Source organism: Anthonomus grandis, chromosome 11, assembly GCF_022605725.1.
Source record: "Anthonomus grandis grandis chromosome 11, icAntGran1.3, whole genome shotgun sequence".
NCBI lineage: Eukaryota > Metazoa > Arthropoda > Insecta > Coleoptera > Curculionidae > Anthonomus > Anthonomus grandis.
This window is the reverse complement of record NC_065556.1, coordinates 29,665,425-29,693,112: the sequence shown is the minus strand read 5'-3', so window position 1 is coordinate 29,693,112 and position 27,688 is coordinate 29,665,425. Positions and strand designations below refer to the sequence as shown.

The 27,688-nt window shown below is 33.0% G+C and overlaps 5 protein-coding genes across 6 annotated transcripts; 2 read left to right on the top strand and 3 right to left on the bottom strand.

Moving 5' to 3' along the window:
* Positions 1 to 1,407: 1,407 nt before the first annotated feature.
* Positions 1,408 to 21,300, top strand: LOC126742201 (fibronectin type 3 and ankyrin repeat domains protein 1-like). Of its 2 annotated transcripts, none has more exons than XM_050448793.1 (5): positions 1,408 to 2,765; positions 2,928 to 3,131; positions 19,511 to 19,713; positions 19,766 to 19,918; positions 19,968 to 20,159. In XM_050448793.1, exons 1-5 carry the CDS (start codon positions 2,632 to 2,634, stop codon positions 20,111 to 20,113), a joined length of 840 nt encoding a protein of 279 aa, XP_050304750.1. In that variant the 5' UTR covers positions 1,408 to 2,631; the 3' UTR covers positions 20,114 to 20,159. The 2 variants fall into 2 exon arrangements, with proteins under 2 accessions (XP_050304750.1, XP_050304751.1); XM_050448794.1 differs by lacking the exon at positions 19,968 to 20,159 and adding an exon at positions 21,176 to 21,300 and having other exon boundaries at positions 1,409 to 2,765.
* LOC126742200 (facilitated trehalose transporter Tret1-like) lies at positions 8,237 to 14,642 on the bottom strand. The gene is made up of 2 exons (XM_050448792.1): positions 14,478 to 14,642; positions 8,237 to 9,618 (listed from the first exon to the last, which is right to left on the bottom strand). Exons 1-2 carry the CDS (start codon positions 14,515 to 14,517, stop codon positions 8,294 to 8,296), a joined length of 1,365 nt encoding a protein of 454 aa, XP_050304749.1. The 5' UTR covers positions 14,518 to 14,642; the 3' UTR covers positions 8,237 to 8,293.
* On the bottom strand, positions 20,121 to 21,196 carry LOC126742202 (lys-63-specific deubiquitinase BRCC36-like). The gene is made up of 3 exons (XM_050448795.1): positions 20,993 to 21,196; positions 20,726 to 20,936; positions 20,121 to 20,669 (listed from the first exon to the last, which is right to left on the bottom strand). Exons 1-3 carry the CDS (start codon positions 21,107 to 21,109, stop codon positions 20,215 to 20,217), a joined length of 783 nt encoding a protein of 260 aa, XP_050304752.1. The 5' UTR covers positions 21,110 to 21,196; the 3' UTR covers positions 20,121 to 20,214.
* A 1,426-nt stretch (positions 21,301 to 22,726) lies between the features above and the next one.
* LOC126742021 (ER membrane protein complex subunit 6) lies at positions 22,727 to 23,276 on the top strand. Its single transcript, XM_050448544.1, has 2 exons — positions 22,727 to 22,952; positions 23,005 to 23,276. Exons 1-2 carry the CDS (start codon positions 22,829 to 22,831, stop codon positions 23,214 to 23,216), a joined length of 336 nt encoding a protein of 111 aa, XP_050304501.1. The 5' UTR covers positions 22,727 to 22,828; the 3' UTR covers positions 23,217 to 23,276.
* A 2,825-nt stretch (positions 23,277 to 26,101) lies between these two features.
* On the bottom strand, positions 26,102 to 27,661 carry LOC126742019 (TBC1 domain family member 7). The gene is made up of 4 exons (XM_050448542.1): positions 27,330 to 27,661; positions 26,771 to 27,242; positions 26,588 to 26,717; positions 26,102 to 26,529 (listed from the first exon to the last, which is right to left on the bottom strand). The coding sequence occupies exons 1-4, from the start codon at positions 27,517 to 27,519 to the stop codon at positions 26,428 to 26,430; spliced, it is 894 nt and encodes a 297-aa protein (XP_050304499.1). The 5' UTR covers positions 27,520 to 27,661; the 3' UTR covers positions 26,102 to 26,427.
* Between the last annotated feature and the right edge of the window lie 27 nt (positions 27,662 to 27,688).

Sequence of the window (27,688 nt, the reverse complement as noted above, 5' to 3'; positions counted from 1 at the left end):
TAAAATATCTTGAGTGGCTTAATATGTAATCGAGGACAGAGTTATATTATGTGATAATTCGCTACAATAGTCTTAAGATGAGGTGCTGACAATATCTTTTGGACAGGGTGGTATTTAGAGCTGACATTTGTCATCACGCATCAATAGACGCCGCTTAGATATTCTTTATTATTTATATTATTCTTTATTAGATAAATTTTGAAATTATAATTTTCTTATAATATGGCATCTGTAGTAAATAAATAAATTACTGATCTTTCGCGAACGACAAACGGCTTCCGAAAATGCATGAAATCTAAGCTCCAGATTATTATTTAAAAACAGAGCAATGCATTTTGAATTTGTTATAGGTTTTTATTTTTCGTATATTCTCTTTTTTATCTTATTTATGTAAAAATGTTTTAAATGTGTTTCCACGACTTTTGTGCATTATTTATTTATTTTTCTTTGGGTACTTACTATTGTATTCTTTTTTTGGATAAATTATTCTACTTTATAGGCTACAAGCGCCCTCAACTGCATTGGGAAACTGAAATTATGCCTTTCAATCCGCATTTTGTCTGTCATTCTTACAATGATGTTTTTTTACAGTTTATTTTTTGACTACCTGGAAGTAATTTCTTATTTCTTCCAGGCTGTCGATCGAAGTCATTTCCTCTTATATCTGGGCACTGTAACACGCATGAGTATGAAATCCCTTTAACTGCCTGGAAGTAGTTTTTCATCTCTTCCATGCACTTGAAAGGCAGTTCTCAATTATTCTCAGTTGTGGTTGTTCCTCATTTCTTCCAGATAATTAAAGTCATTTCTAATGTTTCTAGGGCATTAAGAGTTCATTGTTCAACTGTTTTGCTGCTGTTATGTCTACAGACCATCCGTCTAAGGACTTTCTCATGATGAATTCACTATATATGTTAAAAAGGTCAGGTGATGCCTGACTCCACGTTTCGCTCTAAATTGTTTTAAAAACCTTGAACCTATATTTGATTCATAGAGGTTCGTTATAAAGGATACCAGATGGCCAGGAAATCCCATATTAATCATGATGGTCGAAAGTATAACCTAGTTGATACAATCAAACGCCTTTTGATAATCGATGAAATATATTATCATGGGTACTTGATATTCTCTAGATTTTTTTATACGCTGTTAAGGAGGAGCATGTGCTTGCACTTCTTTCATTTGAAAAATTAGTGTAAAAATATTTACACAAGACGAAATATCTTAGTATATACAACAAGAGCTAATAAAACTCATAGCCAAGGAAGCTTAAAATACTTTTTTCGACAAGATTATATAAAATGCTTCCTGAGTAGAAAACTAAAATTAAGGACTGGATATTTTTCAAAGGCAGAGACGCTTTTAATAATTTAATTAATTTAAAATACAGAGTGTTTCAAAATTGAGTGCAAAGATTTCAAGGGAGTATTGACCCAACAAAAATAAGAACTTTTTTCCATATAAACGTAAGTCCTTACTTGCTTCGTTTTCTAGATACAGAGTGAAAAGTTTTTTAATAAAATCGGTTTTTTGTCCATTATTCAAAATCCTTTCAGCCGATTTAAATAAAACTTGGCAGGTTTATTTGTCGTCATAAAGGCCCTCCTCTGGTGGGAATAAAATAAATTTATTAATTCCAGTGGCGTTTCGGGGGGCTACGTACTTGATGCTTCTAAGTAAAATTATAGTACGCCACCGCTTTTTTGACAATTTAATTTTTTTTTTAGATTAAGCGGTCAATAATGTAACTTTCTTGCCTCTTGAGCCTTACTCGTATCTAGCTCTATTTCTAGGAAAAAAATCTATTATTAAAACAAATAATAAATTCGCATCGATTATTGAGATTCATTTAATTTCTTTTCAAAATTTAACTTAGCCTAAGTAACAGATACATACAAAAGCAGATTTTTATAACAATTTAAGGAAAATTTTACACCCTATATCTAGAGAACGAAACAAGTTAGAACATACGTTTTTACGAAAAAAACTTCTTATTTTTGGCTGGTAAATACGCCCTTAAAATCTTCGCACTCAATTTTGAATCACCTTGCATTTTATATAAGTATGTTTTTGGATAGTGATACCCAATATGGACTTAATTAAATCCAGGACGTAACCTTTTCTTACTTTACACCGAATTTGGACAAAACCCTAAATTTGCCACCTTATTTGTGCTTACATTTTATAACTATTTATATTGGAATTAATAAACGTTATTATTTGAGCTGTAGGATCTCTATACCAGTACATTTGCCTTGATTAAACCAGCTTCCTTAACAAGCCACGTATATAATATCAATATATTAATTACTTCCATTTATTAAAAGACTAGAGAGAGAGAAGAAGAACATCCGGCAGATTATTTAGCGCCTATGGTATATAATATTCCGCTGGTTTTACATTTAATGGGCATAATGGCCCCGCTAATTTCAAAGCCGGTCCTGAATGAGACACAGGATGTACGGAAAAAACGACTTGAATTCATTTTCATACATTATCTCTCTTGTTTTGTCGCTTTTTTATTAATATTATTATTGAAGGAAACCAGGGAACTTGTTGGGTCAATCTTTTTTTATTATCCCTGGACGCTCACACAAATGTTTGATCAATAAAACGAGTTCTTGCCACACCATGCAATATCCTAAAACCTTAATAAGAAACCCGAACGATGTAACAATTAGTTGGGAGAATATTTATGGAGAAAATCATAATGATTTCAAATTGCAGATACGCGATGAGTTCAAACAATGGAAAACGGTCTACCGGTGAGAACTTTATTAAATTATCCGAGTGTTTTAATTATATTTTCTCCGGTAGAGTGCAACTGAATTATTCATAGTAGTTATTAAAAATGTCACGGTTGAAATAGACAATGCACAAAAGGAGACTAGTTATGTGCATAAATAGTGATTTGGATGTAATTTTAGAGGCCCAAAGACCTTAACAAAAGTAGACGGTCTTGCCCCATGCACTTGCTACCAGTTCAGACTAAAAACTGATGAGAACAGTGAAGAATGGTTGGAATTTAAGGCGGCAACCGAAGATATTGGCCCTTACACATCGGTCATACATATGACCAGGGCAGTTAGGCTTGGAAAAACCTCGGTTATTAGGAAAATCGCACAAATGAGGTAAATATGTATATTGGAATTGACTTAATTCTCTCTCGGCTAGTCTGGATCATCCACCATATTTTTGTGTCAACTGAGTAAAATGTATTTTTAAGTAGGTACTTCTTGGCATTTAATATTGTAAGAGGACGATACTTAACACACCAAAAACGGTACTTTATAATTGGAAGTGCCATTATGCGATCTTGCATTATAAATTATCCTGTTCTTGTATATGTCAGGTTTATTTCAATACTTCATGATAAATTAAAAAAAAAAAATTATTGTTTATTAGTAGCGATTTCAATTTTAAGTCAAGTTTTATTATTATTATTATTATTATTATTATTATTATTGAATTGAGAGGGTTTAATTATGGTAATTAGGATAAGGATAAATTTTAACAAGTTTTATAACGAAAGTTCTTGAGCAATATGTTTATAATAAATTAAAAAAATAAATAATATCTTTTGGGGGCATATAATATAATATGGAATACTTTTGGAATATTATTATTTTGTTTACATCGGGTTTTTTGCGCGGTAGGAAGTGGATAAAACTTAGAGACCATCAGGCCACATTTTTTTCTTATTATATGTTTGCATATTACCATATAGTCGACTGTTTTTTTTGTGCATTTTTTTGTGGAATGACATGGAATTTGGAGGGATGGGGCGGTGGGGCGGTTTGGCACGGGTTGGGGTGGCGAAGGGTTGACGTATACAATGGGGGATAGTTTTGAAATCCTGCAGGATCGGCAATCTGAGGCCAATTTCAGTGTTGCTCATTTAAATCTTCGCTCCATGAAAACCGGTTTCGATGAATTTCTAAATTATGCCAGTGAATATGACTTTGATATTTTGGGAGTTACAGAGACTTGGCTTACACCAGATGATGATAGCTTGATTTTTAACATACCTAATTATAATTTTATAAGGAAAGATCGGAATGGGCGGGGTGGCGGGGTTGGTATTTATGCAAAGAAAGTCATTAAGTTCTCTTTAGTAACATTTCCCCATATAACTGATGAGTTTGAGTATTTAAGTATAAGGTTTATTGCAAATAAAAGAAATATTTTATTAGTAAATATGTATAGGCCACCCTCTTCTAGCATGCCTACATTTCTTGAACTTGTTGAAGAAATTTTTACTATATCTGTTCCATGCTATGACAGTATAATTTTTATGGGGGACTTAAATATAGATTTACTTAGACCAACTGCAGCAACTCAAAACTTTAAGTATCTTTTGGAAGTATTCGATCTTCGGCAACTGATTAATAACCCTACTAGAATCAACAATCGGTCTAATACCCTTATTGACGTCATTGTAGCTAGCAGTAACATCGAGTGTCTTAGCTCTGAATCTACCTGTATATCGGAGTCCATATCTGATCATAATCTAGTTCAAGCGATTTTAAACTTACCAAAATCTAAATTATGTAAAAAAGTTGTCAGGTCCAGGGACTACAATAGTATTAACATGACTTCATTTGGGGAGGAGGCTCAGTAGCTACAGTGGCATAATATTTCTGACATTAATCAAAAAGTGTCATTACTTAGCAATAATATTTCCTATTTAATAAATAAATACGCTCCGTTTAAAACAAGACTATATAAGGATAGACCATTTACGCCGTGGATAACGAGTAATATTAAACATCTAATTAAATTAAGAGACAAAGCTCGGAAAAAATATACTCGACAAAAAACCCTCGTGAATTTGTCATATTACAAGCAATTAAAGAATTATACTAAACACGCAATTAATCGCGAAAAAATTACTTTTTTCAAGCAAATGTCTACAGAAAAGGGTAAAGAATTTTGGAACAAAGCAAAAAAACTTAATTTTACTAAAAAAAAGATTGACTCTATTCCTGAAAATCTCAATTTACCCGAGGACTTAAATAATTTTTTTGTCGAACACCGTGGGCCCTACTAATTCAACATCATTAGAAAAACTTAACTTTTATAATTCAAATACATTTAGTCACTTTGAGACGGAATTTAATATAAGTCTTATAACTGAAAATAAAACTGTCGATATTATAAATAAAATAGGGTCAAATGCAATAGATGGTGATGGAATTTCCATTAGAGATCTTAAACTATGTCTTCCTTTTTGTCTTAAGCCATTAGTCAATATTTTAAATTCCTGCATCTTAGAAAACCAATTCCCCGATGATTGGAAAAAAGCGATACTCATTCCCTTACCAAAAATACCTTGTCCAACAGATTATAAAGACATTAGGCCAATAAGTATTCTGCCTGTCATTTCAAAAATCTTAGAACGTCACGTATATAACGAAATAGCTGACTATGTTTATAATTTAAAAATTATTCCTGATTGCCAGTCAGGATTTCGTAAATCTTATAGTACTATAACAAGTCTTAAATATCAGTATTGTTAATGATATTAGGTTTAAAGAGGATTCAAAGGAAACAACTTGCCTAACTCTTTTAGATCTAAGTAAAGCATTTGATACCATAGATCACCGAATGCTTTTGGCAAAACTGCACTATTATGGTTTTTCGGCAAATGCCATAAATTTTTTTAGCTCTTATCTTAAAGATCGGTTACATTGTGTCCGAACGGTGAATGGTGGTGAATTTAAATTTTCAAGGTTTTTGTCATTTAAAAAAGGGGTGCCTCAGGGTTCCATATTAGGCCCCTTACTTTTCTCTTTATATGTTGCTGATATGAATCAGTGCATCGAAAATTCCCCATTTTTACTCCCAAATTTATAATTCTTTTAAAATATCAGACGCTCAGGTGGCACAGAATAAAATTAACGCCGACTTAAATCAGATTGCTTTGTTTGCTGAAAACCATAACCTCAAATTAAATGCTTCAAAGTCATGTGCAATGTTTTTTTTTACAAAATAAAAGTCATCTTCTAGATTGCATGGAAAATTTTAAAATTAATATTAATGGAACAGCTATACCAACCGTTGCGGAAAAACGTAATCTAGGGGTTATATTCGATTCAAATCTCAGCTTTGCCTCCCACATTAAGAACAAAATTAAAATTGCTTACGGTCGTTTAAAAAACTTATATCAATACAAAAATCAGTTACCATCAAACACCAAATATTTGCTTTGCAATTCGCTTGTACTGTCTTTGGTGGATTATGCGGACATTGTGTATGGCGACTCACTAACCGTATCTCTGTCAAGGACGGTGCAAAAACTGCAAAATAGTTGTAGGCGTTTTTCCTTTAATATATCGTATAGAGACCACATTACTCCTTATCTAAATTCACATTTTATATTAAATATGAGAAATAGAAGGAAGTGTCATATGTATAATTTAATTTACAAAATAATTAAATCAGGTCAGCCGCCATATTTAAGAGACTTATTTTTTCACCATGATTATATACACAATTTAAGAAATCCAAATTTAATTAGAATTCCATTTCATCGAACATCAGGTTTCAAAAAATCATTCCAGTATGTAGGCATTCATATGTGGAACAGGTTACCGGAATACATTAAAAATAGTTCACCAAAGAAATTTATTGCATATGTTAAAGAAATTCTTCTTGATTCTCAATTAACATTTTAACAAATTCACGCCATCAAATTTTTATTAAAAATATAATTTAATTATTTTTTTTTAATTGCAACCATATTATTTTTGAATTTTTACTTTTTAAATCAACACTGGTCTTGTTGATCTTGCAGGCATAAAAATAAAATTTTAAATGGTTCATTTTGGAATATCTGTTCATTTTTGCGTCGTGTTGCCTTGGTTTTCCAGCCTCGGCTCGTGTTTTTTGCCGCCCTTCCTCCTCTCTGTCTATTGCACAGATAGTACCTATATTAATGTAATTGATATAGTAAATTATTACACTATATTTTTTTTTTGTTTTTATCTTTTATATGTTTTTAGGGTTTAATGACTTATTTTCTTAATAATTATAATTGGGAAAGTCTTTATTCTTCTTTTAGTTGTAATTAGGTTAGTATGTTTTAACGGTCTGAGCAGCACATGCGCGCTAACTCGTGTATGTGTTATCGGTTGTTTTTATAATCGCAGTTCAGTCCGCATTACTCTTAGCATTGTGTAAATTCTTGTAATAAAAAAATGTAATTTTCTATGTACAATGTTTAAGTGGTAATAAAAGTCTTTTGAATTTGAATTTAAATCTGTAAAGCTTCTGATACCGCGATATCCAAGAAGGAGCGATTGATTGTTTCTGTTGTAGTGTGAGTGAATAACAACATAAATCCTAAATTTTTCAGGATTTTCTTTAACCAATAGGAGGCATAACAGAATGTTTATGGTATGGATGCCCCCACAAATTCAACATTTTTATTTTTTTTTACATGATTATGGAGGGTAAAAATGTGCTTCGAGTTTCATTATTTCTGTAATTAAAGCACCTATATACGAAAACTATTATCATAGTAGTACTTATTCTAAACAAAGATAAAATACCATTTTCAAAATACTGTTGCGTACTATTAATGCGATATAAATCAAAAAAAAACTTATTGAAATCGATATTTCTTTATTTACGATAAGAGCGTATGAGAGTAATCGGATTTTAGCTTAAAGGTGGCTTAAACCTTTGGCCAAACAATTTTATCAGCTTATTATTAATTTATGCGTGGAAAGTAAAGTATGGGTAGTCTATTTATTGGCACTAGAAAATGCAAAAATATTCGATTACCTTTCTTAGACATGTTAGACTTACTATTTAGTTTAGATTTTTAATTAGAATAGTTATCCCAGAAGTGTCTCACTGTCTTAAATGTTTTAGGATAGGATAATGTAGCTAAGAATCGTCCTATAAATTAGATATTAAAAATAAGAGAACATTAAAAAAAAATTTAAGTCAATTATCAGAGTAGTTAGAAATATGCGATAGCTACGTAATAATGACAAATCAAATAAAATAAAAAAATTATAACTGGTTGCATGGTTGAATGCCACATGCCAGAAAAATAAAAAAGTTTTATCAGCACTTAAAAGAAGCGTAATCGTGTTTAATAAAAAATGATCATATGCATTACTAGACATATATGAAGGAAAGGTAGGATACATTTAACTTAATCGGATATCTTGAAGGATAATCTTGAAAGCAAAAGATTTTGCCCCAACTAAGAAAAACAAAGTGGTTTATACAAAAAACTACAAGCATTTATTACTAAATAATTATTACAAAAAGCGTGATATTACTTTTGTAACATTTCTTGTATTTCCCGGATACTTTTCCCTTTGGTCTCTGGAACCCATAAAATGGTAACCAGGAGGGCCACCAAGGACAGACCGCCGAACAACCAAAACGTGCCCGCCCTATGAATCGTGTCGTTCAAACTATTGAAAAACTTCGTGATAATAAACGAAGAGATCCAGCAGAAAGCTGAAACTGCCGCGGCCGAAATCGCTTTGACACTGTTAGGGAACAATTGGGAACTGATGGTCCAGGGCAGAGGCCCGAAACCTATACTATAAAATAATATATAGCTAATTAAACCGGCTATGGGTAGCCAAAAAATGTTTTCTGTGCCCAAATCGGTGCTGTCCTTGATGTAGAAGAACGCCCCGAGGACCCCTAGGGATAGTGCGGACCCTAAGGCGGATATGCCCATAAGTAACTTGACGCCAGCTCGTTCAACAGTGAACGTGGTTAAAAAGCTGAAAAGGAAGACAAAAACCCCGAAAATGCTCGAACTTACTGCGGCGGACAATTTAGTGCCAGAGGCCTGAAAGATGGGCTCTAAGTAGTACAGTACCGCATTGATCCCGGAAAATTGCTGAAAAAACACCAAAGACATTGAAACAACTAAAGCCTTCCTCAACCCCTTGTTTCTGAAAATATCCGACAATTTACCATCTTCGTGCTCACTAAAAGCCTCCTTTAGGACTTCCACTTCCTTCTTGGCACCAGTTACGCTGCTTTTTCTAAGTTTTCTTAAAACCGCCATTGCTTCGTCGTCGCGACCCTTATGCACCAAATAGTGCGGGGTCTCGAACCCGAAAACGACAAAAAGCACCATAAAAGTAATCGGAACGGCGGCCAAAATCAAATTGAACAACTTAACAGACAAATAAGGCCCTATACCGTAAGGCAAAAAATTCCCAAAAGTCCAGAATATATTCAAAGTAACCGAGAGGGTGGACCGTTCGGAATCCTTGGACACTTCGGCGACATACATGGGTAGGATGGCATACCCGATCCCCACGGAGATCCCATTGATGAACCTCCCGATATAAAACATGTAAATATCCGTGCCAAAGGCATACATCAAATAGGCGGTTATATGGGGCAACGCGACCCCGATTAACGTTTTCCTTCTTCCGATTTTATCGGCGACGAAGCCGGCCGGTAGGGCTCCCAGGATCGCCCCGATGTTTACCAAACTACCGATCCAGGAGTCTTCTTCTTCGGTTATGGGTCGTCCCAAGGGATTCACGCTGGTATCGTTCGAGTACAGTTTGGGGTACATCGGCGAGGTCCATGTCGCCGTTATGTCTCCGGAGGTCGCTAGTAGATCAACTGTAATACGAGAGGAGAGTTTTAATTAACAACTGAGTAATTTACCGGTTAAGGAAAAATATCTTAAAATTTTTTTTCGAGTTTTTTTAATAGCTATTTGGTTTTTGGAATGTCTAAATAATGTTCAATAACCTTTAACGTGAAATGTGACATACGAGGGCGGTTCAGTAAGTCTTTAGAAACCAAAAAGTTAATCTTTAAATCCAAAATTCAAAAATGATAAAATATTTGTATATTATTATTAAAAACGTTAATAAAATCGCAACAGTGTATTTTTTTGGCTGTTACTTTTAGACAGGTCAAAACGGAGTCCACCGAGTCCATGTAATAAATATTAAAAGTACTCAATAAAACCTTTTATACTCTATTTCAGAAGTGTGTAGAGCAATAAAACCTCATTAGGTATGCAAAAGTGGTACCTGGTGATCCACCAATATTTTATGCCACTACCTTAGTTGGGTATTAGTTTCAATGTAAAATTCTTTCTTTTCGTTGATTGCAGGTAGTGCCACCCGGTTTTGGGTCAATTTATGAGTTTTGCCCATTGTTACCCACTGATAAACATTGAAAACGGTTCGCCAAAGGCGTGCAACTGGGACTTGTTTTTTACCTTATAATTAATGTACTTAAATGCTATTTTATTTTAGAAAGTTAATTTTGTTTAAATGGAATAATATATTTTTTTCACAAATTTATTGAAAATAATATGTAGAGTAAAACAGTTGAAAATGTCACTTTTGGATCTGGCACTTTTTGAACAGTGTATAACAATTTTAAATTATAATAGATTGTAGTCTTCTTCGTCATCTGACGAACTATCATCACCTCTTGACATTATAATTAAAGGATCGACTGTCTGATCGATAAGGTTGTCAAGATCCCACATTTTGTCCTCTTGCTTAATTACATGCTGGGCTGCTTTTCGCCAATTCTCTGGTGTCGCTTCCGTAATGGCTTGATCAAACAGTAGCTTAACATCTTTCATTTTAAAAGTCGTGTTTTGTCTTGCTACAAATCCTTTTTCCTGCGCCCATATCAGTTCTATAGGATTTAGTTCGCAATGATATGGCGGTAAGCGCAGTACAGTTATATTATATTTTTCGGCTATATCTTCCACGGCGTATTTCATGAAACGAGTTTTGTGTAAGTTTGCTATTGCCAGCAGTTCTTTTTTTATCAAATTTGCTTCAAACGCAATACCTTTTGCAGTCAGCCAATCGACAATTTCTTGCTTTCTCCAACTTGAAGTTGGCGTCTTCTCTATTCGCCGTGAATGATAGCTTGCGTTATCCATAACCACCACCGAATTAGCCGGAAGAAATTTTATCATTTCACCAAAATAGTCCTCGAAAACGTCTGAGTTCATGTCTTCATGGTAATCTCCTGTGCGAGTCGACTCAAAGGTTAGCAGACCTTCTTTTAAAAATCCCTCTTCGCTTCCAATATGTGTGATTATAAGTCTTTTTCCTTTTCCCGAAGGTACTTTAATACCCGTAGACAGGCCTTCTATGAAAGCTTGGCGAGCACTGGTTATATTTTTGTCTTGCCACATTTTTTGGACTATATAACCTTCGTTAATCCACGTCTCATTAAGATAAAAAACTTTCTTTTGCTCCCTGCGGTACTGCTTGATACTTCTCAAGTATTGTCGTCTCCAATAAACAATTTCGTCGCTCTCCAGCAAAAGTGTTTTGCGGTTATGCTTTTCCCAGGCAAAATCCATATTTTTTAAAGTTTTCCATAAAAGTTTTCTACTTATCAACGGAATACTGTCATCTCGGCCAAGCTCCATTAAAATTTTGTCTAGGGTGGGTATTTCCTTTTTAAAATAAAAAGAGTGAACTTTTCTTCGAATTATACATTTAGCATTTTCATCAAGGACTTTTGTAGGTCGTCCTGGCTTTTGCTTGGGAGATTCCACTTGACCTGCTACTTTTCTTTCCCGCAACAATTTGAAAATGGTGGACTTTCCAATTCCACTCATTCGAGAACATTTTTCAACAATTTCTTGCACAGTAAAACTAGGGTAATCGTGTTTTATGCAATCATGTACATTTAAAAAAATAACTTTTTCACTCAGCGATAGTGGAGAATTTTTAGTACATCTTTTCGTTGGACTGAATACCTCCATTTTTTAAATATTGGGAAAATAATATTGTGATTACACTACAGCGTAGCAGTGACTACTAACGTTTAAAATATGATTTAAAAGTATTTATTTAGTATTTAATCTCTTTCAAAATAAAGGCATTTAATCCGTGAAAATTAAATTCATAAATATTATAAGTACCTGCGCCTATGAACTACCACGAAATGTAGCCAAACAGAACGGAATTCCCCAGTTTATTGCTCTATACACTTCTGAAATAGAGTATAAATGAGGTAACACAAGATTTCTATTTAATGCATTTAGTCAAGATGGCGCTTATGTGTTATTTTGACATTTAGAACTGTCGTTTTTATGTCAAAATAAAATAGTGACGCATTTATTTTCGTACACTGATTTTTACCTATTCAAAAATCATAAAAATGTAATTTAAACGTTAAAATAAAAAAAAATACTTTTTTTTTATTAAAAAAAATACTTTTTTTTTATTAGGCCGCCATTTTGAAACGAGTTGAGATATGGGTCTAATACTTGAGGGTTATAAAGTACGCATTGAGACCTTTAAAATGAGGTACCACACGACCCCCCTTTCTATTTAAATTTTTTTCTCAAGATGTCGCCCAGCCGCCATCTTGGAATTTACAACTACCTAGTTTACAGTGAAAAATAGTATCTATAGACCAATTTACTTATGCCAAGTTTCAAAAAATTTTTTTGACCCGTTCAAAAAATAAATGGGGGAGACTTCAAAGAAAAGCACTGTATATTTCTTAATAGGTTTTTATTTAGGCTTATTTCTATGATATTATTTTACGTTTATGTTGACGATTCTCCCTTGACATGATGTTATGACAGTAACGGTAATTACTTGTGAAAAGATCGGTATGAATCGCCTTTTCGGCATCGTAACAGTTCACAAAAACACTCAAATGAGACCTTTTTTCTTTTTTTAAAAACTAAAGAGGAAACGCAAAGAAATTAATTGGATTCTGAGCCACAGGCCTCAGTCAGTTGAGATTAAGGGTGACAAGAACTTTGTTGTGTTTTGCAACAGCTTAAATGATGACGTTGGCGGACTATATACAGTACTAGCCCAGTTTGCCGATGCGTAATATCTCACAAAAACTGTCAAATAGCCTTAGATCTTGCAAACTCTACGGCCTTATAGATACAAAAGTAGTGCAAAATCAGTTAGTCCTTAATTCAAGCAAAACAAAATTCATTCATTTTCAAAACAAAAGGTAGACTTTGAAAATAATTGATAATGATATGCCCCTAGAATCGGACGAAACTAAGTTTTTGGGTCTAATTTTGCACACAGATTTAGATTGACAAAGCCATATTGATGAAATATGTTAAAAGATAACGTCGGCAAACTTCGCTATTTACAACTTAAAAAACATTGTCAGTAGGGCATCAATCATTTCAGTTTTATTATGCATATGTACGTTCACGTATAGCCTATGTCATAATGTTTTGGGGATCAATAATAAGAACATTTGTTATTCAAAAAAGAATTGTACGGACAATGTGTGGATCCGCTTTTCGAGAGTATTGTTTAAAAAATTACGAATTATTACAATATACTCTCTTTACTTGTACAAAGTATGCTGTTTTGCCTCCAAACATTAACATTTATTGTGATGTAATTATTAACAGTAATAAGACAAGACATAGATTCGATTTTGTGGTGCCTAGACATAAGACAACCATATATGAAATGAGTCCCTATTATATGTGTGTCAAAATATACATTACCCAATGAAATTAAGAAGACAGAGGGGTACAGGCAGTTCAAGCCAGTAGCTAGAACGTTTTTTGTTCAGCACCCTTTTTATTCAGTGGGTGAATACATAACTCATTCAGATAAGCTTACTCTGTTTGGTTTTGTTTGTCCATATTGCTAGCAGGTTTTTTTTTTTTAAATATATACCTACTAGTTTGATAAGTCCGTGTCTGCTGGTGAAGTTAGTGTTACGTGGTGTGTCTTTTACTTTTTATGTTACTTAGCACTAACAGTTTTAATCCTATTTCTAGTACTATCCTTAAATCGACGACCTTATATTACTTTTATTTAAGAGCCATAAGGTAAATCAACATTAATATATATGTGAATATAAAACTGAAAATTTCCTCTTTTGAAAATGTGTGTAAACTTGACAGCAGAGAATCATTTGTGCTGTAAAACCGAACTGACAAATATACTAAAAATGTTATTCGCTTTGATAGAAGTTAGCATACGACTTTTCACCGGTTTCTCTATGATTTTTTAACATGGCGGATAGAAGTGTTGACCCGTTTTTTTCTATTTTTAGTAGAATAAGTTAAATTAAATTAATAAAAACAGCAATTTTCAAAACCGCGTATCTTAGAAACAGTTAGACAAAAGTATGCCATGTGATATATCAAAATGTTTATAATTTTGTGTAGAATCCAAAAATGTAATCATATCCAGGGTGTTCTATTTAAAATAAGAAAGTTGGATTGACCACGGCTACATGAGACACCCTGTATACGAAATTTTTATTGAAAAAAATGCGTATCAGTGTATATTATAGGCACATAATAAACACCCTAAAAACACTGTCTTACTTCAACATTGAGAAAATCCCCAATATTTTTTACAATAAACTGAAGATTTTAATTTTTCTTTTCGGGAATATCTTGGATTTCAGTGTTGTTATAACTCAATGACTACTACTAATTTGTTTATTTAATGTTTTTCATATTAATATATAAAGAAAGGACTTACCTACTAAAACTGTGAACAAAGTGGTACTAATGCACAGCATATTAATCGAGATATAGAGACCAAAAAAAAAACTGAAATTCTTAAATGATTCGAATTATCACGCCATCACAAGTGATATGCTTCGTATACAATTAATTGTTTTAAAATGAAAAATTTGATAAATTTTTGTTTAATGAGCAGTGCTTTTGATTATGAATATTTTAAATATTATCAGGACCTATAAGTGTTATTGGAAATGTACCTTGTTAATGTAAAGTGGACTAAATGTGTTATCACTCAAATATTTTTTTTCAATTTTGAATTATGTAGCAATTAATTGGATAAAACCTTTTATGGTAAACTTGAACTTGACAGTTGATCAGTGGCTACAAAAACGTTTTTATTTAAAGCTGTCGATGACACTCCAAGATACAAATTTACAAAATAAACTAATTAGGTCTATTACATTTAAGATTTTCTCTAGGATTAATTAGTAATTCTGCACAGGTTTAATTATAGTAAAATTGTTATTTAAAACATTTGTGCAATTATTTAAAATATTGTTATATAAAAAATCAATATCAGGAATGTTAGTTACCCAGATGCAATTCAACAGTAAAACATTTATGTCATTAAAAACTCATGGGGAATAATTTTTATAAATTAATGATTTGCTATTTAAGGTTATTCTTTTGTAGTCTTTGCCTTTTTGCTCCATTCCATATATTTGCAATAGCTTTTAGTAATAATTAATTTCTTTCACATGCTGACCAATAGTACTAAATGTCAAATATCAAGAAAAAAGAAATCAATGTTTACATCATAGGGGTCATAAGTTCTCTAAAAAACTGAGAACAATCTACTGATTTGTTTATAGTAATTAAAAATTGTATAGTCTTCTAAATACTCATAAACTTATTTCAGGCACTTGAATGTAATCTGAGGGTCTGCTCCGGGAGTTTGAGTCACTTTGATTGCCTGGAAAGGTTTTCTAATTATTCTTAAGTCTCTTCCAGGGGTCAAGGTCTATTCCAGGAATTTAAACCACATTGACTGCCTGTAAGAGTCTCTCAACTACTCATAAACTTATTCCAAGCACTTGAAGGTAATCTGAGGGTCTGTTCCGGGCGTCTAACTCATTCTGACTGCCTGGAAGTGTCTTCTAATTATTCCTAAGTCTCTTCCGGGCATTTGAAGATAATTTTAGGAGAAAATCAGCAAGGCTAAAAGTAATCACATAAAAACATAGTTTTCTTATAACCTGAAAATCAAGAAAAAATAACAGAAACTCAAATTTATGTTTGAAATTATCTTCGAATTTTGTTCCAAGTTCAGTAATGCTTCAAAAATTATAATAAGATAATTGAAAGCCTTTTTTCATGTACCAGTATGACTTTCGCAACCTTAAGACAATAAAATAAAAAAAGTAAGAAGATAACAATAAAGATATTTTTATTAGGAAGTGGTACAATACAAAAACTAATATTTCTTCCAGGATTGCAATGAACTAAATAATTATTGACACATCTCAATTGTATCTATGTTTCAAAATCTAGAATAACAGATTACATTAAAATAATGGAATCATATATCACATATATTAAGCCGACATGTGCCAAAATAATATTACCAAACATAAGTTGGTCGACGCCAGAAAGAAATATGAAAATGGTCTTACAAACTCGGCCTCGCCAAAGAAACTATTTAAATATGTAAATCGCAACTTAAACTCGAAAATCTCAACCATAACCCTAAAAGATACAGCAACCCAGCAGTTTCTAGACAGCAAATCCATGGCGGAAACATTCGCAGAACAGTTTGATACAGCATTCACGAAGGATTCATATCTAATTCCTTTATTGCCTAATCACAGCAGGGTGCAACCCTCAATTGTAACTATTCATTTTACAAAAGAGAAAGTCGAAGAAGCGCACTCAAGCCCAGGACCAGATAAAATCCCAACAGTTTTCCTTCAAAATTACAGAAATTCCTTCAGTCCCTTGCTTTCGGGGGCAATGCAGGAATGCTTAGAGCAAGGAAAGATACCAGAAGAATGAAAACATTTAATTGTGACACCACCGTTCAAGAAGGGAGACCGGAACAAACCGGAATACTACAGACCTATCAGCCTCACATGCAACCCACTGAAATCTATGGAGAAAGTAATAGTTAAGGAGCTCATAGCATTTTTTCTGGAGAATAGTTTGATACCTGCCTCTCAGCATGGATTTTTGCCTAAACGTTCAACAGCAACAAAATTTTTAAAGTGCTTGAATGACTGGACAAAAAATCGCGACAATGGCCAGCCAACAGACATAATACCTTTTAAATACCTGAAAACAATTATTTCAACTGTTTGAAAAAAATTGAAAAAACTATTCCAGGAACTTGCAACACATTAAAAACAACATTGACTATCTGTAAAATTGGCAAAAAATATCTCAACTGCCTGGAAAAAATTTAGAAATAATTCCAGGAACTTGAACCATATTAAAAACGATATACATCTTGCCTATGAAAAGGCATTTGATAAAGTTCCGCACAAGCTCTTAATGGCAAAGCTGGAGTCAGAGGAAAGCTGCTTGATCTGAATGAGAGATTCTACCAGGTTATAGTCAATGGGGAGCTGTCCAGTCCACATCGAGTGAACAGCGGCGTTATCCAGGGATCGATAGTTGGCCCAGTGCTTTTTACATCATATTTGTTTGATCTAGTTGAACTTATAAAGATGGACACAAGTCTGTTTGCAGATGACTGCAAAATATATGCTAATCCTCTAACCAGCGCAGAGCTGCAAAATGTTGAGATGTGGTCAAGGCAATGGGGTATGAAACTAAACACATCCAAATGCCAGTGGCGAAGCGTGAACTTTTTTTTCGGGTAGACAATCAAAATCGTTAATTATAAAAAAATGTGTACCTATTCAATATTATTTACTTTAAAGAAATAGAGAATGAAAGCGCATGAAATATTAACTCAAAGGGAAACATTATGTAAAGATACAACAAAAAATTACTACTAGCATAAAAAGATAGATAGATAAGAATAAATACTACTTACAAAAAAACACAACTAAAATACAATTGCTAATATCGAACGGTCGTTCATAAATAACCACTAAAATATCTACTAAAAAAACTTTTCTATACACCCAAAAATAAAAATACTAATTATTAAATTAGTATAAATATATTGTTATATGTGTATATATTGTGTTAGTAATTAAAATAATATAAATACTAATTACTATAGCACGCGCCCCCACCAAATGCCAAATGCAGATTCATCAAAACAAAACAAAACTGAAGATGTATTGCGGCCGACCAGATCAAGCGTGTCCATAAACAATAACCCTCAACAGCATAATAAAATAGCTGGTCGACTTTGATAGACAAAAGCTCGAATGTCTTTTCCGCGAGTAAATTTTGCATACGTAATAGGCTGAATGCTGATGCGGCCGGACCTCTCTAGCCTGCTTGATGCGTATTTGGTTCGATTAGATGCTCCAAATTTCGGAAGACAGATATCAATGTGTCTTCCTGGGGCTCGTATACGTTAATTGGGTGTTAGCCCTGTATTTTTATCTTAATTTTAGGTGCGGCAGGCGGGGGCGCCTTCGGATTAATCATGTTTAGATACTATATAATAATAGTAAGGATAGCGACTACGTTCTGTCTAAATTTTTCCTTTAATTTTAATTCAACAATTACATAATTACGTGATACAAAATAATTACGTGATAAATTAATGACAAATAACTGGATAATTTGGGGTAGACAGTGTCTACCTTGTCTACTCGTACGCTTCGCCACTGCCAAATGCACAGTGTTGAGGATCGGTCCAGATAATCCTGATAATGAATATTTTCTGGATGGATGTGCCTTAAAATCAGTGAACGAACAAAATGATCTAGGAGTCCTAATAACATCAGACCTAAAATGGGAACGTCATATAACCAGAATTTGTAAAAAAGCAAACTCGCTAGTCTATCTGATAAAACAAGCTTTTAGGGACCATTCTATTGAAATGATATCCACTCTATACATAAGACCAAAAATAGAATATGCCTTTGTTGTATGGAACCCATATTATATTAAAGATATAGACCAATTGGAGAAATTACAGCGCAAAGTAACAAAAATCCCTTACGAATTAAGCGAGGTGCCATATCCAGAAAGATTAATCAGGTTTGGTTTGACCACTCTCAGAGAGCGAAGGCATAGAGGCGATCTCATCGAAACCTACAAGATTACCAGTGGTTATTACCAGTGCAATTTGGCACTATGATGCTGATGATCATAGTCTCCGAGGACATACAAGGAAGCTTGAAAAAGAAATAACGGCAAAACTTTGTAACAAATCGTGCAGTGCACTTTTGTGAAACTCGTTAAATCAGGAAACGGTGACGGCCCCAAATACGAATATCTTCAAGAATCGCGTTGATGTTGAGCTGGGACAAAATTCGGAGAGAATGATCCACTACTGCATGTGAGCAGGTCCACCTACTCAAGCCTGAAACATATACGGAAGAAACAATAGCTTCATCGGTCTCACCGCCTGCTATTGTCTACATAATAATAATAATAATAAGAATATTTGGGTAAACCTGAAGTGGTCAGTAGCAATCAGTATCCAAGTGATTGAAACTTCACTTGGATTATGGGTTTGGTAGTGATCCAGGTAACAATTTGATCTAGTACACTTAATGGAGGAGACACAGTTGAGAGTTACCAGTGGTTATTACCAGTGCCAATCAATTAAGCATGAATTCTAATAAAAATCTACTCTACTTTGGATTTACAGGAATTGCAAATAAATCAGTTGTGTTTGCACATATTATGTGACTTCTGGTATATTTGCTCTTTGAAACTTATTCCTTAGAGGATCTACCAAGGTTGCGTTAGCCTATTTTGCATTTACTCATTCAAGAATATTGTATGGAATTCTTGTTTGGAGTCATGCAAATGCTTGTATTTTCTCCATTCAAAGAAAGTCAATAAGAATTCTTTAAAATAAATTGAACTGACACAATTTAAGAAATTTCCTCCTTCTAGGCCTGTCCTCTTAAATGCAGAGAACAAAGAGAATAAAACGCCGATTTTCCAAGCAATCGAGACGGGTGATCTTCAAATAATTCAGCTGCTGATAACATTGGGTGCGAACGTAAATAAACCGCAGAGACATACCAAAAGAACCGCTTTGATGTTTGCAATATACAGGGGGGAATTACAAGCTGCCACTCTTCTTATGGATAAAGGTTTGATTATTTTTACCTATGTATATTTAAATTTCGCTTATTTGGGTTTTAGGAGCTTCTATTTATTGTCAAGATATTAATGGGTTAACAATTCTACACTATGCGGTCGACTCAAACGAACTAAATAATGTAAAGTTTGCAATTGATTGTAAAGTTGACATTAATATGCAAGATAATAGTGGTTGGAGTCCGTTACTGAGAGCAGGTAATTATCAATGTTTGAAATAGTTATGATTGCCCCCCTTTTTTTGCAGGTATTTTACAAGTAAAACCCGAGATAACTGAGCTTCTGTTGTCCAGTGGAGCCGATACAAATATTAAGGATTCTAATGGTTTTAATTATCAAAAACATTTGGAAATAGCAGGAAGGGTTTTTCATAGGTCTTTGAAAAAAATGTGAATTATTAAAAAAAAATATATATTAATTAAAGAACTTTTATGCTTCACTTAATACAAACTCATTTCATAACTTACTTGACTAATTTCCTGTTAATAAATCAATTATTCTTTCAACTCGGCCAACAATTTCTCCTTAATAGCCTGCAACTCCTTAATGCGACATTGTGTAGCACTCAATCTCGCGGTTAAACCCTCTAATATAGGGATAGAAACGTTTGACACGATATTGGCCACAGCCACAGTTTTAACAGCATCATTATGTAATTTCACAAGGGGGTCGTTGGTCTCACCGTCATTATTACTATGGATCTCCAGTTCTTCCTGAATTAAAATTTTCGGCAAATCGACTATTTGTTTCAGATTGTATGGGGCCAGTGGAGCATTTTGGATGAACAACGGGACTTCTCGCCTCTCCAGTTGATCCCCGTTAACTTTTGCCTGGAAGCAAGTTAATTGGACCTGGTTGCTTTTCGTTTGTGGGTCGCTGTTGTACACGGAGAAAATTAAACCGACAAATAGCGGATCCATCATTTGGTAATTTGCTTGGGTTTTGATGTCTTTAAAACAAGGAATTTTGAGTGTCAGGTTTTCACTAAAAAGGAAATTAACGTACCTACATGACTAGGCCATACAGTAATGTGCGGATGAGAGTGGTACCAGCCTATAACCCTTATGGGCTTCCTCAGGGAGGAGGCGAGCTCTTCAGCATAGGCAGAGGCCCCGCATAATTGTTCTGGCGATATTTCCACTCGGTCGGGCTGTTTATCACTCCTATGGAGTATCATGCAAGCTGATATTTTTGAGATACATTCTTCTTCATCTATCTGTTATGTAATAATGTCAGTTTAATGTAAAACTATTCAGTTATATTGGTATTTACCTCGCCCAGGAGCAAACCCATTACTTCTTGTTTTTCTGTTATTAAAGCGTGTTGAATGCATATCGCGTATACGTCCGAGGCTAGTTCTACTTTCTGTAAATGCTTATCGGGCTCCATCACTATTTTTTAATACAATACTTATGGTATATAGTATTTTATAATTAACTATTAGTTTCTTTTTAGGTTAGGTCACAGAACACAAATATAGGGTTAGGTTAGATTAAGTTTGACAGTTCACTGAACCCAAGCAAGCCGAGGTGAAGAAAGAATGATTTCCTTGGGAGTCATTTATCCGGTAGCAACAGTACTTTATTTTTTTTAACGCGTTATTGGCATTAAATAAGATTTAGGAATTACTTATTAAACTGTTTTAAAATTGAATTAATTAAATAATATTAATTTAATAAGAAAATATATATTTGGTTGCTACTGGATTAATTTAGTAGAAAATATTTGCCCAGTAGCAACTACCCAATATCTTTTAAGTTTTATATTATTTGTAACAAATAACTCTTAGGGATCATTTAGGCAATCAGACTGTTTGAATTAAATGATATTAGTTAAATTTCAAAAAACAAAGCTGCGCTCGGTTGCTACTGGACTAAATAAACTTTTTCATAACAAAAATACTTATCCAGTAGCAACAGAGAATTTATTTCAGTTTTTAATTATTTACGGTTAAAAACTTTTAGAAATTACTTAGGAAACTGCGTTGAACTTAAAATAATTAATCATAATTAATTAACTGGAATATTTTATGTTATTTTAAAAATATTTGTCCAGTAGCAACCACATTTTTTTTTTGTTATATTTTATGTTATTTGCTGTACTAAATGAGTTTTAGGAATTAGTTAAGACTGTTTTGAATAAATTGAAATTAATTAAATTATATTGGTAAACCGAGCAAAAATGTTTTGCTCCTATTGGAGGGAATAAAATACTTAACAAGTGTATTTATCCAGTGGCAACAGCATAATTTTATTCATGCTAAATACAGTTATCAAAAACCTATATAATTATTAATATATTTATATAATTTATTAATATTTTTTAATTATTACGTTACATATTATAGTTTTGTACTCAATAAAGCTTGGTTGCTACTGGATTATGTGTCTCTCAACTTACTTCACGTCAGTAGCGTTTATCTCGCTCTAAGCAAAGTTAAGGGATTGGGCAAGTCTACATTTTTTTTTCATGCTCCACGTCATTCTAGTCAAGGGCGTGGTCAATATAGCGCTCTTCGTTCATATTAGCTACGTTTACAACGCATGTACCAAATATATAATCCTTAAATCAAATGACGTCACACACTAAAATTTTGTCACGTGAAAATTTATTTTCCTTTGGTGTAAACACCTAGGACCTATTTTGCGGTACCAAAATGACAAGTTTGACAATTTATTGGATGTTAGCTTACGAAATTTTTATTTTTGTATACAAATTTAACGAAGAAAAGAAAGAGAATTACTAGCCTTGAAAAAGAATTTGTTAGTTTATTCTTTTTAAACAACAATAACACTTTTAAAGGTTAAGAGGTTATCTCTTATAATTCGTCTAAACTGATAAACTCTCTTCAAATGACATTTCGATCCTAGAGATAATTTAACCCAAAAAATCAATCCTTGTAAACAGGACTGTATTAAATAAAAATAATCTATAATTTATTCATGGACCTAATAGATCCGTGCGTTGTAAACGTAGCCATTGCACAATTGTTCACCCATACGTCAACTGTCATTAGTGTCAATGTCACTATAACATTAATGTGGTAAACAAAACCTAAAAAGTTTTTCAACCTAATCTATTGCTATTAAAACAAAAATCCCAGAAAATATGTCGTCTACAAAATCGAAGCAAGATCCTAATGTTGCCTACAGTGAGTCCGCCATTCGAAACAACTTATCCATAGTTGAATATTGCAGGACTTCTATGGCGGCCCTTTCGGGCTGTACCGCAGGTATTTCGACCTAATTACACTTATATAATCAATCACAATGGGTCATTTTAAGGTTTATTAGGTCTTACGAGCTTACACGGGGCCTTTTTCTACATTTTCGCCGTGTTCAGTCTATGGGCCATGGTGCTTCATAAAGCCGGATTCTCCTCCTGGAATAAGTTCTTTATTTCGAGAAGGTCCTTGTTGACTAACGGTTTCTTCGGACAATTGTTCACTTATATATTGTGTTGGACTTTCATTTACGGTATGGTACATGTTTATTGATCGGTTAGGTTATAATCTTGTGTATAGGTAATATAAGATTTGTTGAGTTGTAATAAGTAATGACGCATTTTTATTAATTATTAGTTTCCAATAGATGAATGAAGTTGATTGGTGTTACTAAAGTGTAGAATTAAGGAAATTTTTTTTTTTTTTTTTAATAACTTTATTTATGACCCAAAAACAGTTTACAAACTGGCACCAGGGCCTAAAACTTAACAAAAAAAGAAAAAAATACAACAAAATTAGGAACATAATTCTAAATAAATTTAGTACAATATTACTTGATTAATATAGAGATTATGGCTTACAGCCTTACACATTTAATATATTTATTTAGTTTACCTTAAGGTATTGTTTTAGTCTTTTACACATATTTTTGTAGCTTTTTAGATTCACAATAGTTTCTGGAATTTTATTGAAGACACTTATTGCACTATGTAATGGAGAGTCCTGAAATTTTTTTGTTCGCACCAATGCATTTCTCAACATGTTTTTATTTCTTAGCTGATACTTTTGACAGTCTTTAATTTGTAATAATTTTCCCTTTAAACTAGTCTTAATAATATTTAACTGTATACATTTTATAAATTTAATTTGTTCATAGGTTCTTAATTGATTAATGTTTAAAATACCAGTATTTTTATAAATTATATCACTTGGTGTGTAATAATCTAAAGAATAAACTAATTTAACTGCTTTATTTTGCACTCGTTGTATTTTATTTAATAAATAATTTGGAACATTTGCCCAACATACTATAAGGTACCTCAAATGTGGTTCAATAAAGCTGTTGTAGAGTAATTTTTTTGTTGTAATATTTAACATGTGAGATCACCTTCTCAAAGCACCAAGCATAGGAGATATTTTGTCACTAATTTTTTGTATATGATTATTCCATGAAAGTTTATTATTTATATTTAAACCTAAATATTTGTAGTCTGTCACTTCTTTAAGTTTATTGCCGCTTACATGTACACTAATATCACATTTTGTTTTATTTTTATTACTTACAATCGTGTAGACAGTTTTGGTAGCATTTATACTAAGCCTATTATAACACAGCCACTTATAGTATATATCTAAAGAGTCATTTATTTCCTTTTCAAGGGTTTTAATGTCTTTGGCTGAGAACACTAGAACTGTGTCATCAGCAAACATAAAATACTTAGCCATAAGACTAGCATATTTTAGGCTATGCACATACAATAGGTAAAGTAACGGTCCAAGCACTGACCCCTGCTCTACCCCCACATTTAAAGTCTCTGTCTCACTGTTTTGGTCGTTTACTGTTGTGTAGTGTCTCCTACCTACTGAATATGTCCTTAGTAAGCTTCCACATATGCCTCGAAATCCCATTTTACTAGTTTTACTTAGCAGCAATTCAATATCAACAGTGTCGAAGGCTTTTTGCAGGTCGACAAAGACAGCTACAACATATTTTTGTTGATCAATTTCATTTGACACATACTCTAATAGGTCCGAGACAGCTCCCAAGGTGTTACTCTTTGTTTGAAATCCATATTGTTGGTCATCGAATTAAAAATTCTGTTCTATAAACCTAGTCATACGTTTCTTAATTATTTTTTCTATTAGTTTGGAGAATGTACTCAGTAGCGAAATAGGCCTATAGTTGTTTAGATCCTCACATTTTCCATTCTTGTGCACTGGTATTATATTTGCTGTTTTTAAGTCTCCTGGAAAAATTCCTGTCTCTAATATTCCATTAACCATTGTCACTACAATATCTCCTATTACATGGGTTAATTTTTCTAAGTCTTTAGTGGTAACTTTGTCCAGGCCTGGAGAGCTGTTTTGTTTCAATTCAGAAATTGTATTTATTATTTCATTTTTGTCTGTAGGTTTTAAGAAAATGGTATTTATTGTTTCCTCCTCTATAAATGTTGTAGTTTGAGTTTTTTCCATTTTAAGGGCAAGTTTTTTTCCTATAGATGTAAAATGGTGATTAAACTCCTGTACAATTTGTTTTTCGTTTGTAATTTTTTGTCCATCTATCTCAATTTGCTTTATTTTAGTATTGTTGTTTTTCTTTTTCTTATAAAGTCTTATAAATCACTCTCCATGTCTTCTTAGAATCTCCACTCACTGCCTTAAATCTCATCTCAGCATACTTCTGTTGCAAATTCTTTCGCATATTATTTACTGTATTTTTCATGCTCTTAAATTCTCTCTCTGTAAACTCATTTGGGATCCTCTTCCAGCGAATATATAGTTCATCCCGTATTTTTAATTTTCTTATAAACTCCGGAGTAATCCAATCATTAGCAGATCTAATCTTTAGTGTATATTTCTTAGAACATTGGTTTTTAGAGTTAACAATAATCTCAGCCAATTCTTGGAAGGATTGTACACCATTATTTTTTCCATGTAGTTTTTCTTGCACCATTTGAATCCACCTTTCTTCATCTAATTTATATTTAATAATTCTTTCTTTCTTTCTTGTATTTTTCCACCTTTCTATTAAGAGTTATTTTTATTATTTTATGATCAGAAACCATATGATCATCTAGTTTTATTTTGCACTGTAGGTTCTTATTTGCTATGATATGATCTAGTATTATTTTACTTGTTTGTGTTGTTCGAGTAGCATTGTCAATAGTTAGCTTATTTTTTATTTCAAAGGCGTTGATTGATATTACATTTTTATATTCATTTACTAAGTGAGAATCTATTAATAAGTTTATGTTTATGTCACCTATAATTAAGCAGGGATTTTTTTTACTTTCCATGATATTGTCCAGTTCACTAATAAATTTTTGTGCATTGCTGCTCGGTGGTCTGTATATACTCCATATAGTACATTTAAGTTTAGTCAAGGTTATTGACAAAAAATTGCACTCTTCCAAGTTTACAGGAAATAAAGGTCATTCTGTTAAGAAATATTTGTTTATTAACCTACACATGTAATAAAAAATGAGTTACTACAGTATACTGAATGTATCCATTAAAAATAATCCTAGAACTAATTAAAATATTTTTTTTATTAAACCCACAATAAATAAAAAGTGTCACTTTCCACACTTGGCTTTGTACTATAACAGTAGGATAAGATGGAGTTCATCCCTTTATTAATGGAAAATCAATGCAAAAGCGACAGAGGAGAACAATTCCTGAGAAATCCTGATCTTTTGCTGCTACATCATCATTGAGTCAAAATCAAATTTTATCCATAATCTGTTAGTGACTTCATATATCAGATCGCTTTAGGCCTGTCGTGAACAGTCAAAGGACTTCCGTGGTGCTGCCACATATCAATAGTTTTGTTCACGATAATGTCGGCAGTCTCTTCAGGTATCTAAAATAATAATAATAATAAAAACTATAATTTATTTAACACTAAAATTGTCACTTACATTTTGAATGCATTGAGTTATGCTGTTGGCGTCACTTAAATTAACTATTTTGTGGCTCAATGTGGTCAAAGTGACTGTGGCTAGATAGGCCAGAATCTTATAAGAACCTCCACAAATCTTATCCCAAATTCTGAAAAATAAAATAATAAACATTCGGTCTGGCATATAAGTTCATATACCAACTTAATAATGCAATTTTCATTGAGTACTCCGGCAAAACAACAATCAAACCACTGATCCAGCGGTAACTTTTCCAACAAGCCATTTTGCATCAATATCTTATAAAACTGGGGGTTTTCTTTCTCTAACAAATGATGGGTGGCATCAATTAACTTAGGGAAGTCCCTCTTCAATTCCATAATATTCTCACAAAGCCTCCTGGCGATCCAAAAGATATCCACATCATCATCAAAGTAATGCAAAAGACACTTTACGATTGCAAGGAAACCCAAGCCATGCTCATTTCTCCCTATATTAAAATTGAACGTTAAATTGCCAGTCAAAATGAGCCACATGGCCATAAACTTTTCAGACTTTGGTGCTTTTTCATCAGGAGGTATTCTTAGGACCCCCAAGGTGCGATAGAGGTCATCAAATTCTTGTTTTCTTTGACTCATAATGAAATCATGTATGTGTACAAGTCTGGGGACAACATCTAAACAAAATGGCACCAATTAGGTTTACTTAAAACCAAGACAAGCAGTGGTTTAAAAGTGGCATACATAAGCAGTAAAAAGCTTACCCAAAAGGAGTTTCCACACGTAGCTACGATAAGCGTGGGGAACTGTGAACCGAAGACAAAATTGCCTTAATTTCGTCAAGTCCAGGGGCCTCTCTTTAAGTAACATTTCCAGAGATTTCTTCTCCTCGACACTTTTAAACCCCACTTTCTCATAATAAATGGATCTAAAGTTACGCTCCTCCGCGCTCATTTTGAAATTTAAATTATTTATTAAAAGGTGTAATATAGTACTCAGGTACTAACGCCGTCAAGCCACAATTGTGAAAGAACTTTTTTTTGTTTGGTTTGGCTTGGCTTGGCTATTTTATGTAAACACATAATATTATGACAGAGCGTTGACATTTCAAAATGTAAACAAG